We start from the raw sequence: 20,742 nt of genomic DNA on the forward strand, positions 1-20,742 counted from the left end.
AAATGTTTTTGTTGTGTCCCACTGCCAGAAGTTTGGGTTTGGGAAGCATCTTGACACCAAAATGATTCAATAAATACAAGTGTATCCTTAAATATTTTGTGTAAAAATGTTTTTATTTTGATAGCTAAATAAATGCACTTAATGTAGACTAAAATTGTTTCCTACCTTTTTAGAGGAACTTTATTCTCCCCTCCAATATTCTGTTAAAGCTTTGTCTGAGTGGCATGGCATGCTTACATTAATTTTAAATTAGCTTAGCGTTTCATGACACTCTTAGAAATTAGAAGGCACTATCTGGATGTATTGACAACATATTTGGAATCAGCACATTTGATGGTGATTGTTTTGCAATCAGAACCTTAGTCTCATTGTAAGTTCCTCATAATTTAGAGCTTTAAAATGGTAAGTTAAAAATTTAAGAAAAGTCATCTTACTTTTTCTTGTCTTCATCCTTTTGAGGTTTCCTTAGATTGAGTTTTTCAAGAACATTGTGGTAACTCTGGGCATAATTAAAAATAGTTAAAAGTTCGCCAAAAAATGTATCCCCTATTGTTAATTTTTTATCAAGATAAAGGGAGTATGGAATGCTTGTCTCTAGGGACTGCTACCCTATAGAAATGTGGAGACAAATGCTATGATTATCCTTCTTTCACTTTGTTACCACTTATGGTTTCTTCCTGCTGATGAAAAAGAAAAAGGGGTTCTCTTGTGGACATCACACCTGAACTTGAAAAAAAAATCTTTAAAGAGTATTATTAACACTTATTGCATTAAGGATGTTAAAAATTTAATGCAAATAACCAACATCATAATGAAGAGATAAAAGATGAAAAAACCCACAATTAAGCTCAATGGAGGACATATTAATAGTTTTCTTTCACAGGTAAGTTCTTGGATAGAGTTCTTAAACCCTACTAACCCCACAGCTATGAGAACATTTCTATGGTTAGAGCCGTGGGTGTGCAGAGATGGGCAAGACGGTACACACAACTCTGCTACACTCAAAGTGAGGGGAGGTGTTGAGAGGACAGGGAAGATTCCACTCTGTCAGGGAGAACAGAATGCCAGTGAGAGAGTGGAGGGAATATTCCTGGAGTCAGGGGATGACATGAGTAGAGGCCCAGAGGAGAGAGTGAGAGCAAGTGTAGCAAACAGCACTGTGCTCAAAACCTTAGCTGGGACATGCAGTGCTACAAATGGAAGCAGAGAAGGTAGAAATTCTATAGTCAAATGATAGTGAATAAAGATAGGTCGAGACTGTGAGACTTGAGAAGGGCCTTGAATGTTTGAGTAAAGAATTTGGACTTATTCTGACACACCCAGGGAAACTGAAGAATTTTGAGCAGAGAAGTGATATGATCAGAGCTGGGCTGGCACAGGAACTAGAACAGTTAAGAAGATGTCACCATACAGAAGGCGGAGTGAAAAGTACTCAGGGCCCTAATCTAGTGATGGCAGTTAGAATTGAAAGTGTCCTTGAGTTCCACAAACATGAGCAAAACTACAGAGATGAACTTTACACACAAGCCTTGGCAACAGACCATGTAAGGGACAAAGGAATAAAAAGTCCAAGGTTTTTGAGCCAGGGGTATGTGACTGAAATGAGTGTTACCATTAACAGAAACAGGAAAGTGAGGAAGATAAGGCTCATGGAGTTGAGTTTAAACTAGAAATTTACCAGCATCTAAATTGAAAACTTTTGGAGGGAAGAGAGTGTTTTATTATAATACCCCACAATGCTTTGCATTTAGTAAATAGCTCAATTACTATTTGATATATTGAACTCTGAAATAATTTTGGCCACACTTTTAAAGCCAGAGAGCATATTTCACTGCCTGGTAGTGAAATGATACAAATATGAGTGTCTACTCCCCCCGCCAAAAAAAAAACCCCTCAAAACCCACTACTACTTGGGGTTTAAGTGTTATTCAAACTATAACAGTATAAAACTGAACAAGATTTGTCTTAGAATTCTAATTAGGAAAATAATTTGACATACCTCTTTAATCATTTTACCAAGCTCAAAGTCTGGCCTTCTGCCTACTGAATAATCAGCTTTCACTTCAGAATAGGTATTGTTAATTATTGCCAAGAACATGTTCTGAGGAGAAATATTCAAATAATTATTTCAATAAAAATTTAGTTTAAATGTTAGTGATTTTGACAAGTGCTGGGATTTGTAAAGTTAGATTTAAATTTTAAAATTAACTCATATGCTCAATAATTGAGAAATGGCTTTGCAGACTATAATACAGTAGAATAGGAAAAGTGCAGTGTGTGGATATGGACATATATATTTATGGTAAATGAGAAAAGCAGAAGGTAAAATATGTACATGTGAACTGGTTACTAATATATATATATATATACACTAATTTATCAATATTACATATCAGAAAAAAACTTGAGTAAGGTAATTATATGTTCACAGGGGCAGTGTTTTTAAAAAAATTCTATAAAGCTGTTTAAATGCACAGTCTTACCACAGCTCTTATGACTACTAATGTCCAGATAACACAAACAGAATTGTGGAGAGGGTATTCTTACCCCCAACCCCCATCTCCATTTTTGACTGTGGCATAGGTCTGTCACCCTGAAGACTCTGGGCCACCACCAGGGGATAACTAATGTGCATGACAAAAAAATGTTTTCATGGAGGACAGTAGCAGTGCCTTGACTAGGAAGGCAAGGTTCTTTGATTAGGAAGGCCAAGTAGATTTGTCCTGAGCACATGTGAGAGACCCATTCTGGGGACTCCTGAAAATCACAAAGATGTGAGATTTCAACTGTAAGGGCCAAAAGCCATTGCAATATGGGCAGAATATTCATTCATGGCCTAATTCATACCTACTGTTATGGAATGTCCCAGGCTGGAGAGACCTGGGACATTGAAGTTATATGTGTAAAAGATTTAGCACATTCTTGGCACACAATAAACACCCATTTGGTAACTATTGTGATCAATTGCACAACTTGAAAACATTTAGACACTGTACTAGAGAACCTAGATTACTAGGAATCCACACCATTCTTAATAAATGTAAGGTGTTCTGACAGCTAAGCAGTGATACTATAATTTCCTCTAAATTAGTAATTTCATTTTTCTATTCTAAAAAATCTATGCAAAAAAGGGGACATATATGTTCATTCTTACCAGCAGGACAAAAAACACGAAAAAGATGAAAGTGATGAAGTAAATGGGTCCCAAGATACGATTGGCTTGCTGAATTCCAGCAAAATTAAAATCTCCAAGAACAATTCGAAATTGTGCAAATCTTTGATGGGAAGAAAAACATTAGAAAATATTATATCCCTTTATACATACCTGACAACTGATGGGGGTTACCAATGTGTCTAGGAAGGCATCTAGCTTCATATGGCATATGTTCTCTGGCTTTAGTTATGTTAGCACAGAGTTCTATAAAACTGTATGTAGAAAATTCCCCTAAAAGGCAAGACGTGAGGTACCTCAACAGCTGAACAGGTAGTTCAGGAAATTATGGGCTTCATTTCATTTAACCAGCTTGAACCCAATGATCACCTACAAGCCTTGAACCTTGAGGTACCTGCTTACCACCTGGTCTTGGCAGTGGCCTCCTTAGCCATTCCTGTGCCCTTCTAAAACTTAGAATACTTTGACCTTGTTCAGTTAGTGATTTTCAAGTTGTACTTAGACTCAAGAGCCCTAGCATTTCTAACATCAATGCTATGTTTAATTTTTTCACCTCTTCTGCTAAAATAAGGATGCCAACAATTTGTCACTTGCTAAGTCTCAAACAAGTGCTACTAATGATCCTCAAATATGATTCTGAGGTTTATTTTATTCTCTTGAATAACTATAAAAGCTTGGTTTTGATGTGAAATAGCATTTAAAATATACAAGTCTTCATTTTATTAATTTTAAAGATGGAACATTAAGAAATTAAGGCTTTGAATGAGCGTAGTAGTAGCAGAGATAGAATTAGGATTTCTTAACCTGAAGTCTTATTTTCTCATCATGAATTTACAATGGCATTGCCAGACACACCAGGGATATAAGTTATGTACATGAGTTCTTTATTTTAAGGGGAAACCTGGGAAGGAATTTTTAATAATATGTAGATACTTTTCATGATTGGTTGGTTATTCAAAAGGGAGAACACTTTTTATTCCTTATTGATTTCGCCAATCACGTAAAGGGACCATAGGGCTATCTACAGTGAAGGAAAAAGATGTATTCAAAGAAATTGTCTATTGGGAGTCCTAAGACTGTTGAGTTATCTGGAATGTCATCCCCAGTATCTAACTAAGACCTGAGTAAATCATACTTAGAGTATTTATTCAACTTGTAATACTGGTTTGTAATGATCTTCTACACAAGATAGAGAAATGCTGAATTGGAAGGACGCTAAAGTTTTTCAACACATCAAATGTTGTTTCCTCTCTGGCATAGGAGAATAAGAGGTTTTATTTTAGTGTTTCTAACTTGATCTTTTATCCCTGAGTTGTGTTTATACAAGAAAAGCTAAGTTAAAGGCACCATTTCTCCTCTCCAGAAATTAGCTTATTAACTAAGTCTTCCATTCACTCCTTTCCATATCAGGAAAATGTTCAAATACTTCTGCTCTGTAAATAATAATGTGAGTAATAAACACCTGAGCAATTTACTGAATGGTTGTCATCACATAGGCACTGGAGACTCAAAATACAATGTTAACTGTCACTTCTCCTCTTAACTGGAGCTTAGTTTATCCGTTTTTTTTTTTTTTTTTTTTAAAGCTAAAAGGAACACCATGACTCCTCAGCATACAGGGTTATATTGAGTGAAAATAGTTTTGTAACTTCTTGATACCCCTGCTAGATTTCTAGAGTTCTCTTTTATTGAATAAAATAGCTAACAGACTGTTTCATAATAATGTACCATTTGTGGTTACTAAGACTTCCCAGTCTCTCACTAGGAGTCATGATTTGGTGGTATCTATTCCTAAGCATTCTCCAAATATTACCTCTATTCCACTCTGTCTTCTTCTGTAACTCAGGTTAAACATCTATTAGGCCTTCTCATTCTATCTTTTATGTCTAACACCCTCTCCCCACCTTTTGTCTCTCTATGCCACATTTTCGATAATGTTTTCCTACCTATTTTTCACTTTATCATTCTCTCTTCATCTGTGTCTTATTTGCTGTCAAACCTGTCAACTGGGTTTTTAATCTCAGTTGCTATAATTTTCAGTTCTAGAATTCTATTTGATACTTTTTCAAATATGTCACTATCCTGTTCTCTGAAGATATTTTCTGACCTGTTTTATTTCTCTAAATATAGTATATATTGCTTATTTCAATATCTGAAGTCTTTGAGTCTGTTTCTGTTGTCTGCTGTATCTGCTGGTTATGGCTTACGATTTTTTTCCCTTATGGATCAGGTTATCTTTGACTGTAAGCAATTATTAAATTATTATTAAATTAAATTATACTTTAAAAATTACTTGTAGAAGTAATTTGAGGCTTAGGATGAAGTTATCTTCTCCAGAGAGTATTTTGTTTGTTTGTGTCTGCAGATGAATACAAGTATTCTAGCCTGGGACCATCTTAATTCAAGTCCAAGAAATGAGATTCCTTGGACACTCACGCTTCAAGTCACAATGAGGGAATCACTTTTAACTTGAGGCTGTAGCACTTCAGTCTCCCCGCTTGGTGTGTGGGGAGGTTATCAGACAATCTTCCTCTCCCCCCACCCCTCACACACACACATATGCAGGCCCTGGGCTTTGCCTCTCCCTGAGAGGTGGCCAGAAACACATTTTCTTAACTTTTTCTTCTGGATGAACAAAAACGCCTTCAGGGTGGAGGATGTGGGGGGGATAGTAGATACTAGGAATCTTTCTTCCCACCTAGACAACAATCACACTGGTAGAATCTCTCTCATGTAACTATTTTGGAACTCTGGAGCCTATTGAAGGCTTGCAACTTCCAGGGACAGGCTTGGACAATTTTGGTCAATTTAGCTTGTAGTTTGGCAGCAGCTATCCATCTCCCATCCCCAAGCCTATGGCAGGCAGCTGTGCAGGTATACTTGGAGCAGCCTGCACACAGCTTGTGGGAGCTAGGGTAGGCAATAAGGACCTTGTTCTCTAAACATCAGTGGTCTGTGTTTTGATTGCTGACTGCTGCTTCTGCTCACAGAGGCCTGTGTGTGGCTCCCCAGCCTTTGCTGCAAGCCCCTTCCCCTCTGGCTGAAGCAACGTCCTTGGAATTTAAAGTGTCAGTGCCCTTTCCTCTTCCTTCATTTTTCTTTTATTCTCCTTTTGGGAGCCAGACATTAAAGACTAGGACATTCAAAAGCAACTGCATAAATGGAGGAAATTAGAAAGTCACCATACATACCCAAAGAAGGCACAGGCTGAGAAAAGACCTGAGAAGACCGTAAGTTTACACCTCAGGCTGATCGTCAGCATGGAGACAGTCTATAACAATCAAAAACAAAAAACAGCAAACCCTGGAGAAGGGAAAGAATCTAATTTCCACAATTATCACATCATTACATTTAAATGTCCACTTTTCCACAAAAAAATGACAAGACATACAAAGAAACAGGGAAGTACGGCCATTCAAAGGAAAAAAAAAAACCAATAGAGACTATCCCCAAGAAAGATCAGGTGGCAGACCTACAAGACAAAGACTTTAAAACAACCATCTTAAAGATGCTAAAAGAACTAAAAGAAGGCATGGAGAAAGTCAAGAAAACAATGTATGAACAAAATTGAAATATCACTAAAGAGATAGAAAACCTAAAAAGAAATTCTAGAGCTAAAAAGTACAATAACTAAAATGAAAATTCACTAGAGGGATTCAAAGGAAGATCTGAACAGGCAGAAGAAAAAATCAGCAAACTTGAAAATAGGACAAGGAACAGAAAAATGATTGAAGAAAAGTGAACAGAGTCTAAGGGACCTGTGGGACACCATCAAGGGGACAACCATGCATAAGCACATGAAAAGATACTCAATATCACTAATCATTAGTGAAATGCAAATCAAAACCACAATCAGATAGCACCTCACACCCATTAGGATAGCTACTATAAAAAAAAAAAAGCCCAGAAAAAGTGTTGACGAGGATGTAAAGAAACTGAAACCCTTGAACACTGCTGATGGGAATGTAGAATGGTACAGCTACTGTGGAAAACAGTATGGCAGTTCCTCAAAAAATTCAAAATAGAATTACCATATGATCGAGTAATTCTACGCAAAAGAATTGAAAGCAAGATCTCAAGGAGATATTTGTACACCCATGTTCTCACAGCAGCATTATTCACAATAGCTAAAATGTGGAAGCAACCCAAGTGCCCACTGACAGATGAATGGATAAAGAAAATGTGGTATATATACACAATGGAATATTATTCAGCCTCAAAAAAGAAGAAAATTCTGACATTCTACCACATTGTTGAATCTTGAAGACATTATGCAAGTGGAATAAATCAGTCACAAAAAGATACTGTATGATTCTCCTAGGTACCTAAAGTAATCAAAATCATAGAGACAAAAAGCAGACGGTGGTTGCCAGGGGCTGGGGTAAGGGGGGAAATAGAGAGTTCTTATTTAATGGGTACAGAGTTTCAGTTTTGCAAGATAAAAAGAGTTCTGGAGATGGATGGTGGTGATGGTTGCATAACAGGAAAGTACTTAATATCACTGAACTGTACACTTAGAAAATGGTTAAGATGGTAAATTTTATGTTATGTGTATTTTACCACCATAAAAAAATTCCTTACCAACCTAAAACAAAAAGAAAAAAGCCTTCAGTGCAAAACTAGGTTTGGGTGCTTGGGCTTACTTCTCTGGGTTCTTGCCTTCTGATTTTGGCCCAGGCATTATTCACTTTTTTGTTAGTTCTTCAATGTTTCTTACATTTCAACTAGCTTTTTAAATTGTCTTGAAGAGGAGGTTGGTTCAAATAACATAGCAAATCATTACCAAAAGCACAAATCCCCTCATTCATCCATTGCAAAGTTTTCTACCTGCTTATTCTGTGCCTTCTATGTCCTTTCCTCCCACTATTCAAGGTTATTCCAAGGTTCTGTAAATTATTACACTTATATTCAATGTCTAAGACTACTAAATTTCTTTTTTTTTGAGGAAGGTTAGCCCTGAGCTAACTACTGCCAGTCCTCCTCTTTTTTTGCTGAGGAAGACTGGCCCTGAGCTAACATCCATGCCCATCTTCCTCTACTTTATATGTGGGATGGCTACCACAGCATGGCTTGCCAAGCGGTGCCATGCCCACACCCAAGATCCAAACTGGTAAACCCTGGGCTGCTGAGAAGCGGAACATGCGAAGTTAACTGCTGCGCCACTGGGCCGGCCCCTAAGACTACTAAATTTCATTATTAAGAAACACTTTAATTAAGGTCCTAGGAAAGGACCAAGAAGTTGTTGGGACTGCAAACATTTATTCACTCAGGATAAGCTGATTAGGCTTCTCAAAATATAGGTCGTTTAAAGTTGGAAAGGACCTTTGGGAGTGACTGGATCCAGTCTCTTCATTTACAGATAAAGAAATTAAGGTCTAGAAAAGCTAAACAGCTAGTGGCAGAATAGGAAAGTAGAATTATGTCCTCCTGGTTCCTACCACTCTTCTTTCCACTACTGATTTAGTAAAGAGTTATTTCAGAAAAATGTTAAATTTCATACAATTGGTACTTCAATTATTTAGATGTGGATGGTGAAAAAGGGCAACCTAAGACATTTCTTTAGACCAGACTTTCCCCCAAATTGAGTCAAAGTATCATGAAATAAGTTTGGGGAATTCTAAACTAAAATTAGGAAAGTTACTGCAGTTTTTCTCAGAGCCATATATGACTATGCGTTGCAAATTTCCCAAACTTACTTAAATATGAAGCCACTTCCCCCCAGACAATCTTGGTCTCAATTCCACAGAACACATTTTGAGAACTGATATTTTAGACTTCATAATTTTCTTATACAAACAGAACTTGCTCTTCTTACCCAAAAAGGAGAGTAAACTTATTAAAATTATTCACTTTTAAAGTAAAGCCTAAATACTTTCCTAGGGATTCTACCTAATCAGTTCTGTAAGTTTGTTGCCTGCTGACTGTTTTATGGGTATAAAAATATTTTTAAAACACAGGTTTGCCAGATCAGCAAAGGACAACCAGGTCAATATCAGTAAAAGGAATCTAAAGAGCCCTCTAAGGAAAACAATAAGATTTCTTTTGCCCAGAGAATAAATAGTACAGAGACATGGAACCAGTTTCTTTTATCTTAGGTAAAATTTTCACTTCTAGTGAAAAATGAAAAATTATTTTTCTAACTTGACTTAGTAAACTTAAAAAATGGGTATCACCACCCATTTGGATCTTTCAATGCCTAACTGTACTTCAAGTGTGACAGCCATCAGTGAAAATATCAAACCAAGTTTAAATTTATTAAAGCTCATCTTACTACTTATCATAGGCTTTCCATAATTTTTTGGGTTATAAACTGGAAAATATAATGATCTTTATACTAAGAGCTTACATGGAATTGTGAAAAGTGGAAAAGTCATCAACTTGTGATCCAAAAACAAGAAATCCTAACTGGGCGTAAGCAAAGAATATTATAAAAAACATGATGGCAAATCCTACTATGTCTTTGATACAGCGAGACAAGGTTGATGACAGCTGAGACATCGTCTTATTAAAGCTTATGAATTTGAATATCTGCAAGAGAACAAAGTTAATCGAAACAGGAGAATATTATAGATTACAATTACTTAGAGTAAGTTAAGTTCATTTCAGAAAAATCTACTTTAAATTAAAGGAAGTGCTTAACGGTAGTCAGGGGTGTTTGGGGATTCACCAGCAATCGTTACAAGGACAAACTACCTTTAATATTACTTTACAGTTAAGAATATCCTTTTGTTTTTTCATGACTTTGTAGTTTAAGTTCCCACTTTGGTACGTAATATAATAAAATATTATATCTAGTCTGTTTATCTAGTATAATAAAATATAAATACCTTTATCCATGCAAAGAAGATAGTAATAGCAATTATATTGTTGTAATAAATGTGCCAGTATGCAAGAAAATAGAAGTCTGAATATTCTTCAGTATTTTTTAACAGCTTTCCAAGTAAGAGAAAAACTTGTATAATACAGTATGAGTTGAGGAAAACAGCCACAAAACACAACTAAATGGGAAAGTAAGAAGGATTAAATTAGAGATTATTTCTCTAAATCTCCTGCAGCCTATGAAGAAACACATGAAAAAGTTCACCAAAAGTTCAACAAAAAGGGAAGGAGAGATAAGACATAGGCTTTTACATAAATGGAAGTAAGCCTCAACTTACAGAAGTTTAAGGTAGTATAATTATCATAAAAGTAGAAAAATATTGATCGCCTGGTCATCCTAATCTATCTGCTTGCTTGTTTCTTTGAGTCATAAAGCACAAATGTATAAAATGATTATATAATTCTGACTAGGCCATAAGGGTTTCTGCTCCATGTATGCCTAAAAGTTTAATATTTTCTACCACGTAACACTATAAGAAAAAAAACTTTACAGTTCCAAAAAATAAACCCTTTTAGATCCCTTTAACAACTCTTTTAGAAAAGAATTTCAGAACCAGATTATCTTAGGTATCAGAGCTTTGTAACTGTCAAGAAAATTTTCCTGTGATTTCCCTTGCCTGAATACTCAATAGTTAAACACTTAAATGCTCTGTTAAACATCATTGGGGAAACCAGAGAGGTAGATGGCACACTTTCTGACTCTGAGAAATTTTCAATCTGGTTTTGGGAAACACAGCTTATATACTGGATTGGCTGTAACTAAGGGCCAATAAGGGTGAAAGATCAGATTGTATGAGCCAGAAATGTTTGTTCATCATTCCTAAAACCAAGCTCTTACCATTTGTCCTGCCCTACCTACATCTCTGTTTATTTTAGTATGTTCCAGTGACCAGAACTGGCAGTCTTTGGAGTTTCTTTCAGGGACTATCTCCCCAATCCTGGTGTCCTCTGTGCCCACAAGCTACCTTCTGGCTGTTCGAACCTCCTCTCCCTTCAGTATCCTGCCTAAGCTTGTCTTTTGCCTATCCTTTCAAAACTCAGAGTGAGAAGGAAAGCAGATTTAGGCAACATATAAGAGTACATTTTAAAGGACCTTGCCCAAAAAGATCCATGAGTTTTAACATGAGGCTCTGTAAGGAATGCATTTTTGAGTGGGGGCAGGGAGACCTACTTACTGTGTACATTAAATCATAATACCTATGGAATCACCTGTTCCTCTAGGTTTATGCTGCTGATTCTCCCAAGGACCAAATCAGAAAAAAAAACTTGTTCCTTTTGGAGGTATACCATTAATATTTACTACGACAGTTCATCTTATGACTGATACTTGCAGCTGTTAAAGTAAGTCCCAGATGAATAGAAAATTCTGCTTTCACACCTCCCTCATCGGTGGGTTGAGATGTGTTTCCATTCAACCATACATGTGAATATATATATACTTACTGCCAAAAGTAGCAATTCTAGCCAGTTCCAAATACTTTTGAAATAGGCATACTTAAATTCACTTATATTTTTGATTTCTTGTGTTGTGAAGACAATAAGAAAAATACAAAATGTGATTTCACAGGAAGCAATAAAATAATCATAGTAGCTAACATATCTGAGGAGCTTCACAGAGTAAAACTGCCATGAAGTAAGTATGCCTCCAGTTGCAGGGAATTCTGCCACCAATCTGTAAAATAAGGTTTGTGAAAGTAACTATGCATTTCAAGCATTTATATTTCAGTATCTAATTCAATGTGAAATTTCTAATCAGTGATGGTGTGTACTTTAATGATAATCAGTTATTTTGTACAAAATATGTTTTCTCGGGATCGTGGGTTCAATTTTAAAAGTTTCTAGTGGATTTACTTATTTTTTAATGGCTTCTTCACTTTTTTTGTACTCTGAATATTCACAGTGGTCAAAGACTTATGTATATGATAAAGTAAGATGTGATTTTAGGCAGACATTTGTTCTATTCTGTATTTAGATTGCTCATTCATAACTGGAAATACTAATTTATCTCCACAGAGAATGAGATGATGTTCAAGAAAATGCTATACTGTTAGTTACTATTATTAGTCAGGACTCCCCCCAAAATATATAATTCTTGAATATTTCAGAGGAGGGAAATATGGTTTCCCTCTTTAGCTTATTAGAGATACTTCTTGCTTTTAAATGTCAAGTCACATATTCTACCAAAGCAAATCTTTTCTGTTTACTTTAGGCACTGGATGTTGGATACAAAGATCTATATGCAAATAGAAATGTAGAAATTAATTCCAACACTAAATATAAAAAGATTTTGAAGTTGTTCACTGTATTTCCAGTGTTCTCCACAACTTCAGATAATTAAGATTGGCAGTAACTTACTCATACAACTCAACAACCAAAAACCAAATAACCCAATCAAAAAATGGGCAGAGGATCTGAATGGACATTTTTCCAAAGAAGATATACTGATGGCCAAGAGGCACATGAAAAGATGTTCAACATCACAAATTATTAGGGAAATGCAAATCAAAACTATAATAACATATGACCTTACACCCGTCAGAATGGCTATTATTAAAAAGATAAGAAATGACAAGTGTTAGAGAGGATATGGAGAAAAAGGAACACTTGTACACTGCTGGTGGGAATGTAAATTGGTGCAACCACTAAGGAAAACAGTATGGAGATTCCTCAAAAAATTAAGAATAGAACTACCATATGATCCAGCTATTCCACTTCTGGGTATTTATCCAAAGAACACAAAAACACTAATTTAAAAAGATATTTGCATCCCTATGTTCATTGCAGCATTATTTACAATAGCCAAGACTTGGAAGCAATCTAAGTGCCCATCAATGGATGAATGGATAAAGAAGATGTGGTATATACATATAATGGAATACAGCCATAAAGAAAAGGCATTAAAAAAAGACAAAATCCTGCCATTTGCAACACCATGGATGGACCTTGAGGGTATTATGCTAAGTGAAATAAGTCAGACAGAGAAAGATATTTACCATGTGGCTTCATTCATATGTAGAAGATAAACAAAGAACCACATCCATATGGAGAACAGATTGGTGGTTACCAGAAGGCAAGAGGGCAAGAGGAGGGCAAGAGGAGTAAAGGGGCACATGTACAGTGATGGCAACTAGACTTTGGTGGTGAACACAATGCAGTCTATACAGAAGTCAAAATACAATGATGCACACCTGAAATTTATATAATGTTATAAACCAATGTGACCTCAATAATAAAAATAAAAAGAATTGGCAATAATTTAAGGAACCAGCATCTCTAGCACAATGTCACAATGTAATTATTCTTACCTAAAGATATTAGCAAATCTTATTGGTACTGGAATAAGGTGCTGCCAAAAAAACAAAACCAAAACAACCAAGTAACAAACAGAAAACAGAACTATTTGTTTCACCTTGCACATAGTAGGTATGCAATGTTGGAGAAGTGAGTGAAGTGAAACTCAATATTTTGAAGTGTAGACTAATAAAAAGGGAGAAAAAGAACAGCATTCAGTTTAGTTTGCCAGATACATGTACAAAAAGGAAAATAGGTGGATAAGTTCTTCTGTTGTTAGTGCTATGGAGTCGATTCTGACTCCTAGAGACCCTGTGTACAGCAGAGTGGAACCTGCCTGGTATTTTTGCAACATTTTCTCACCTGTAATTTTATCAGAAAATGCACGACTGCTATTCATAGGGTTTATCATGGCTGTGTTTATGAAGTGGGTGGCCAGGTCCTTCTTCCTAGTCTGTCTAGTCTGGAAGCTCTGCTCAAACCTGTCCACCATGGGTGACCCTGTTGGTATTTGAAATACTGGTGGCACAGCTTTCAGTATCACAGCAACAGCAGCCACCACAGTAAGACAACCAACAGATGGGTGATGTGGTTCCCTGACGGGGAAACTAACTGGGCTGCGGCAGTGAGATCGCCAACTCTTAACCACTAGACCACCAGGATACGGTCTTAGCGGAAACAATATGCTTCCATACAACTACTGATTAGATACACAACCAGTTAACAGTCTCAAAATCTGCTACGTTTCTAAACAATAACATTTTAAAAGGTAACAGAGAATAAGCATAAAACCTAGAGACAAGAAATCTGAACTTAATCTAGTATAACAAGGCATCTTTCATATGACTTTAAGCCAGTTACCCCAGTATTTCTACTCTTATTTAGGACATAGAAATGATTTGTATTCTTCACTTTATCCTGATTAAGACTATTGGGAAGAGTGAATAATGTTGGTTAAAATCTCTGATTCCTGAAAGAAAAGAACTATAAAATAAAAGTATAATGTCCATTGGCTACTTAAGGTAATTCATTTGATTTATTCAATTTTACAAATTTTAAAGGCCATGGTTATGTTTCACTGTCACTGTTGCTCAAGGCAAAGTCCCCTAATCAGAATAAATGCCAATTCCACATTCCATTCAGAGTAAAACTCTAAGACTCATGAGAGGAAAGTGGCTCACTGAAATTGTAGTGGACACATTGTTTGCCTGTCTAGAGGTCATTATCCCACTCCTTCTTCTAGCAGAAGTGTATCAGGCATCCACCCATTCTCAGATTACTAGAGGATGCTTGTTCAATCCCCAGACAGATCTAATCATGGTAATCCTATTTCCTTTGCCAGTATTTGATTCTAGAACCCAGGCCTAAGCCAATTATGTGGTCCAGGTTAGGCAGATGACCTAAGGTAATCAGACTAATGGGAAGAATTTTTTTTCTTTGGTTGATTCTCTCTCTTCCTCTACCTCAGGAGAGGAGGTTTTTCATCCTCCTCCTGGGTCCAACAAGTTAGCCCAGGCACATCCTTCTTATGCAATGGCAGAGTGCAAGAGAGCAAGTTTTAATGTCCAAACCCATTTCAAGCTTCTGGTTGTATCATGTCTGCTAACATCTCATTGACCAAAGCGAGTCACATGGTTGAGCACAAGGGCTGGGGCAGTGCACCCTTCCTTGGACGGCAGGGCACTGCAAGTTTACATGGCAAAGATGTAAAGAATTGGGGCCATTTTTGCAAATCACCACAGACTCTATTCATTTCTAGGATGCTGGCTACTGTTATATTTGTTTGAAATTTAAATTGTTCATTCTTGAGACTAAAATTAATAACTTTAAAGAAGCTCATTCTGAAAGGAAATCGACAGATTTGAATGATCTGATTTAGAGGAAGAAATCATCAAAACAAATGTTAGATCTGTGCAACTGCAGAATGACAAGAAAGCAAACAATATATCCTTAAGTAACATAAAACTAACATATTGTATGTAATTCTTCATATTCTTGAATATATTCTGAAATAACAAAACACTGAATATGATGTTGCTTTACTTTCTTTTTCGTTACTGGCAGAACTACATTATATTGAAGCTTATGATTTTAATGTTCATACAAATATGCACAAACTGGAAACCCTAATGAGGGCTCTGAATGCTTTTTAAATTCAATATACTAATAAAGAGGTTTTGAGTCACTCACCTGATGATGCAAAACAGATTTACATTAGCATTGTATAATGAAAAATCAATAAAAATAACTCTAGTCCCTCTTGTGATCCAGCTGTTCAGTCGAAGGTTAATGAACTTGGTTTTGGTTTCAGATTTCAATTTTGATAAAGTGAACATATATCCCCCGTTTTGGTAAACACCAACAAATCCCCAGTGCCAAGGGGAGTTGGTACGAGGAGCAGAGTATGTCCATCTGATGGATATAAAAAGCATAATGGAGATATGAGAAAGCCTGACTGAGAAGTAGTCTAAGAATTTAAGCTAATTTTTGGTTCAAAAGTAGAAGTACAAAAAAGAAGTAGTACTAAGTTCATAGTATTATAGTAATTTTGAAGCAAGACAATGAGTTAAAGATTAAATTAAAAGGATTAAGATTTAACACATTTTCATTTGTTAGTGTTTATCGTGGGCAACACACTGGACTAGATGCTATGAGAAACAACTTTAAAAAATCCATCTGTCGCCTCAGGGAACTTAAAATCTAGAAAGTAATGACTGATTTTTTTCTTTAACGTTGTCTCTGTTGTCTCATGAGATATTTAGTCTTTGAGTAGGACAAGAATATCAGGGGTTTTGAATCAGAAATACCTGTCTCTACACAGGAAAAAAAGGTGTTCATAGTTTGTCTTCTAAAGGTCATATACCTTTTATAAATGCCCAATAAATAAAACCTTTGTTACAATGTCTATACTGTTATATAGGTATCTTATTTTAATGAAAGTACATAAATCAAAGTAAAATGTATATAATTAAATTTTGTTTCCATTCTCCTTTTAAATTATGGGATATCAAAAACTAAAGCCTTGATTTATCATTTCAGTCCCTATTCCATCTCTCCAAAACAGATTTGAACAATTATACAAAGATGCACTCTTAAACTCATTTTTCTATTGATAACACTATGTTTTGTTTTCAGCAGAGGGAGGAAAAAGTGACACCACTAAGAAAAAAATCTCATATTTAATGAAAATTCCCTAGATGTACTTTTGAGTGTTTCCTGCATGATTGTTAAACTGAAACAAGAACATGTTACACCAACACTCTCCTACTTCCAATTTTTGATAATGTTTTTAATTAATGAATGCTACATTTTAGATAGACAAACAAGCACAAATTAGTTGTTAGGGAGTAACAGGTATTACAATTCCAAATCCATAGTGTTAATTTTGGTATTTACATTATTTGTAGTTGTTAAGAGAATATGGAATATTAGAATACCCAACAGATTAGTCTTGAGATTCCAATTTAAAATGTGTAATTAAATAATTGATTTAGCTTGTAATTTTTCATTGAAAGAGAAATAGTGTACAGTACAGTCATGTGTCACTTAAAGACGGGGATACTTGTGAGAAACATGTCATTAGGTGATTCTGTCATTATGTGAACATCACAGAATACTCACACATACCTAAATAGCCTATAGCCTACTACACACCTGGGCTATATGGTGTAGCCTATTGCTCTTAGGCTACAAACCTGGACAGCAGGTTACTATACTGAATACTGCAGGTGATTGTAGCACAATGGTAAGTATTTGTATATCTAAACATATCTAAACATAGAAAAGGTACACTAAAAATACAGTATAAAAGATAAAACATGGTACACCCGCACAGGGCACTTCCCAGGAATGGAGCTTGCAGGACTGGAGGCTGCTCTGGGGAGTCAGTGAGTGAGTGGCGTGACTGTGCAGGCCTAGACATTTCCGTACACTACTGTAGACTTTATAAACACTGTATACTTAGGCTACATTTAGAAAAAATTTTTTCTTTCCTCAACAATAAACTAAGCTTAGCTCTGTAAATTTTTTACTTCATAAACTTTTAAATTTTTTTAACTTTTCAATTCTTTCATAATAACACTTACCTTAAAACAAACACATTGTACATAAACATTTTCTTTCTTTACATCCTTAGTCTATAAGCTTTTTTCTGTTTTTGACATTTTCAATTTTTTTTACTTTTTAAACTTTTTTGTGAAAGACTAAGACACAAACACACACATTAGCCTAGGCACAAACAGGGTCAAGATCATTAATATCACTGTCTTCCACCTCCACATCTTGTCCCACTGGAAAGTCTTCAGGGTCAATAACACATATGGAACTGTCATCTCCTATAACAACAATGGCTTCTTCTGGAATACCTCCTGAAGGACCTGCCTGAGACTCTTGAGAAGGTTATCACTCTTTTCAGAAATATGTCCATGGTGGTTTGCTTGGCTTCTTTCTTTTTTTCATCATAGATTTGCTTGTAAGCAGATAATGCACCATGAACATTCCTCCCTATTAATGAAAACCTTTTGGTGTCGGGGTCCATGTTTTCAAACTTTTTAAGGAGGCTATTGAAGTCCTTGTTAAGGGCTCTTCTTCTTTTTCTGCAGTTTTCTTTTCTCTTGCCTCTTTTTCAGCTCTGCATTCCTGTTCCAGTTCCAACAATTCCTTATTAGTTAATTCCTCAGGAACTATCTCTAGGAGCTCTTCAATGTTATTCTCACTCACACCCAAGTTAAAGTTGTTTGCTGTCTCAACTGAAGCCTTGTTAAGTTTTGAAACCTCCTCATCCTTGCTAAATCCTTTGAAGTCATAGACAAAACTCTTGAAGGTGTTCCTCCAGAGGTCATTCATACACTCCTTGGTGTCATCACCCCAAGCCCATGCAAGGTTCTTGATGCAGTCATAGATATTGTAATCCTTCCAGAATTGCATCAGTATCTTTCTCAGTTCCAGCAATAGCCTGGGCAAAGGTCCTCCTCAAGTAGTAGGCCTTAAAAGCTGCTATAACTCCTTGATCTATTGGTTGGATCAAAGAGGTGGTATTTGGAGGGAGAAATACAGCTTCAATATTGGGATGAAGATCACCAATAAAGGGGGATGTCTGGGAGTATCATCAACAATAAGCAAATCTTGACAGGTATGTTATTTTCCAAACAGTACTTCTCCATTTTGCTGGCATAGAAATTCAGAAGGGCATCTTGGAAGAGGAGGTGGGTCGTCCGTGACATCTTATTGCTCTGTAGTATGCTGGCAATGTGTGCTTACTGATATGCTTGAAGGTCCTGGGGTTCCCATTGTGCCAGATCACAAAGAGTTTCAATTTGTAGCCTGCAACATTGCCCCTCCAAGAAAGACTGTTATCCTGTCCTTAAAAGTCTTGAAATCTAGCATTGACTTGGCCTCCTTATACATGAAAGTCCTCTCAGGCATCTGTTTCCAGAATAGGGAGTTTTCATCCATATTGAATATTTGCTCTGGCAAATAATTTTCCTCCACAATCAGCTTATCTAGAGTTTCCAAAAATCCTTCAGCTGCTTTCACATCAGCACTCACAGGCTCACCACTCACTTTCATGTTATGTGTTGAATAACAATTCTGGAATCATTTAAACCACCCACAGCTAGCGGTAAATTCAACACTGTAGTTGGGTACAGCCTCTTCTTTCGACATCACAAACAAGCTTTTTGCTTTGGCTTTGATCATCACGGCACCAAGAGGGATAGGCTTCTGTGTCTGCTCTTCAACCCAGATCATTAGAAGTTTCTCCGAGTCTGATATAGGCCCTTCTCAAATTTTTGTTAGTCTCATTGCCTTCAGTGAAGCAGACCCTTTAACAGCTTCCGTCACTTTGTTCTTGTTCTTCAAGATTGTAGCTACAGTGGAATGGGACATGACCGACTGGTGAGCAATAAGCATCACTGACTTTCCACCTTCGTAGTCCTTAATCACTTTTAATTTCACTTCCAAGTCAATCACTTGATGTGGTCTCCTACTGGCAACATTAGCAGTGCATTTTGTATGCTTAGGGGCCATGATGAACAAAACAACACAAGATTAAATCAAGCACAAGAGAAAATGATGCAATCAAGAGAGGCAGTGAACATGACAGGTGCAAGGCTGCTGCTGGCATAACACAACATACTGTTTTACAGTAAACTCTTTTTTATAAGTAGAAAGGGTACACTCTAAAATAATGATTAAAAGTATAGTATAGTAAATACATAAGCCAGTAACAGTTGTTTATTATCAAGTATTATGTACTGTACATAATTTTATGTGCTATGCTTTTCTACAACTGGCAGCGCAGTAGGTTTATTTACACCAGCATCACCACAAACACATGAGTAATGTGTTGTGCTATGATGGCTATGACATCACTAGGCGATAGAAACTTTTCAGCTCCATAATAATCTAATGAGACCACCATTGTATATGTGGTCCATTGTTAACTAAAATGGCACTAGGTAACACATGACTATACTGTAATGTTTAATATGTCACTATACTTATCAATTTATTAGATTTGTAAGAATTATACGAGCACTATGTTGCCCTCAAGGACACTCAAAAACTCATACAAAGAAAAAATTAGTCAACAAAAATCACAAGGCAATGATTAATCCTGGGGATACAAGGGAGGTTGTTCAAGAAAGGAAATGTAATCATTGTTCATATTTATAATATAAACATTGACTAATGATTAACAAAAACTATGGTTTACAGGCTAAGAGGAACAGGAAGAGCATGTGTAGAGGGAGTGGTAGGAGAAAGATACATGACAGATACCTTCCATGATAGAGAAAATAGATATATACAACTGTAAAATCAAGTAATAGCACTATAAACATGTTATTTAGAAATAGAACGTATATACCAGAAGAAATGACTAAAAGGGCTAAAAGTGGCAGCTCCTGGAGTGGGAATTATGAGTAGGAAAGGATGGACTTTTATAAAAATTTGTATCACTTTGAAAACATTAAGTTTTAAAAACAGGTTTATTTTCTGTCCCCTATGATTTTCATAGGACCCTAAAAGCAATTATACCAGAAGCTTCTGTGTTAAGGGGAGGCAGTGTCAGTGGCTTTGGGCTTTCGCATTTTGAATATAAAGTGTAGACATGAGTCTACACTGGCATGAACCTCAGGCACTTTGGAGAACAGCAGCCATAATATCTTTGGGAGGCATCATCAGATGCAGTGCCACTGGAGACTAACTACCCCTTTTTAGTAATGGCCAACAACAGAATCTTCTGATTCTAAGGCAGAGTGAGAAAGGAGGAAAGCAGCAGGGCACACCTAAGACACTCCTTAGGGAACCCCAGGAACATTTGGGATGGGTTTGAGGGAGTCTGGCCAGAGCCAGAAAAGCTGAGTATTGTAAAAGCAAAACTGGACACTTTACCTTGT

General features: G+C 36.3%; 1 protein-coding gene across 1 annotated transcript in view; it reads right to left on the reverse strand.

Annotated features, from left to right (window-relative positions):
* Positions 1 to 20,742, reverse strand: part of PKD2L2 (polycystin 2 like 2, transient receptor potential cation channel) — a 38,085-nt gene that overhangs the window by 11,984 nt on the left and 5,359 nt on the right. The window contains exons 5-11 of the mRNA XM_046666057.1: positions 15,533 to 15,754; positions 11,495 to 11,723; positions 10,000 to 10,170; positions 9,519 to 9,700; positions 3,155 to 3,275; positions 2,000 to 2,101; positions 435 to 499 (exon numbers count right to left, since the gene is read on the reverse strand). Of these exons, the coding sequence (XP_046522013.1) occupies positions 435 to 499; positions 2,000 to 2,101; positions 3,155 to 3,275; positions 9,519 to 9,700; positions 10,000 to 10,170; positions 11,495 to 11,723; positions 15,533 to 15,754 (1,092 nt within the window). The remainder of the gene's footprint in view (positions 1 to 434; positions 500 to 1,999; positions 2,102 to 3,154; positions 3,276 to 9,518; positions 9,701 to 9,999; positions 10,171 to 11,494; positions 11,724 to 15,532; positions 15,755 to 20,742) is intronic.

The sequence above is a fragment of the Equus quagga genome, chromosome 7 (genome assembly GCF_021613505.1).
Source record: "Equus quagga isolate Etosha38 chromosome 7, UCLA_HA_Equagga_1.0, whole genome shotgun sequence".
In the NCBI taxonomy this organism is placed as follows: Eukaryota; Metazoa; Chordata; class Mammalia; order Perissodactyla; family Equidae; genus Equus; species Equus quagga.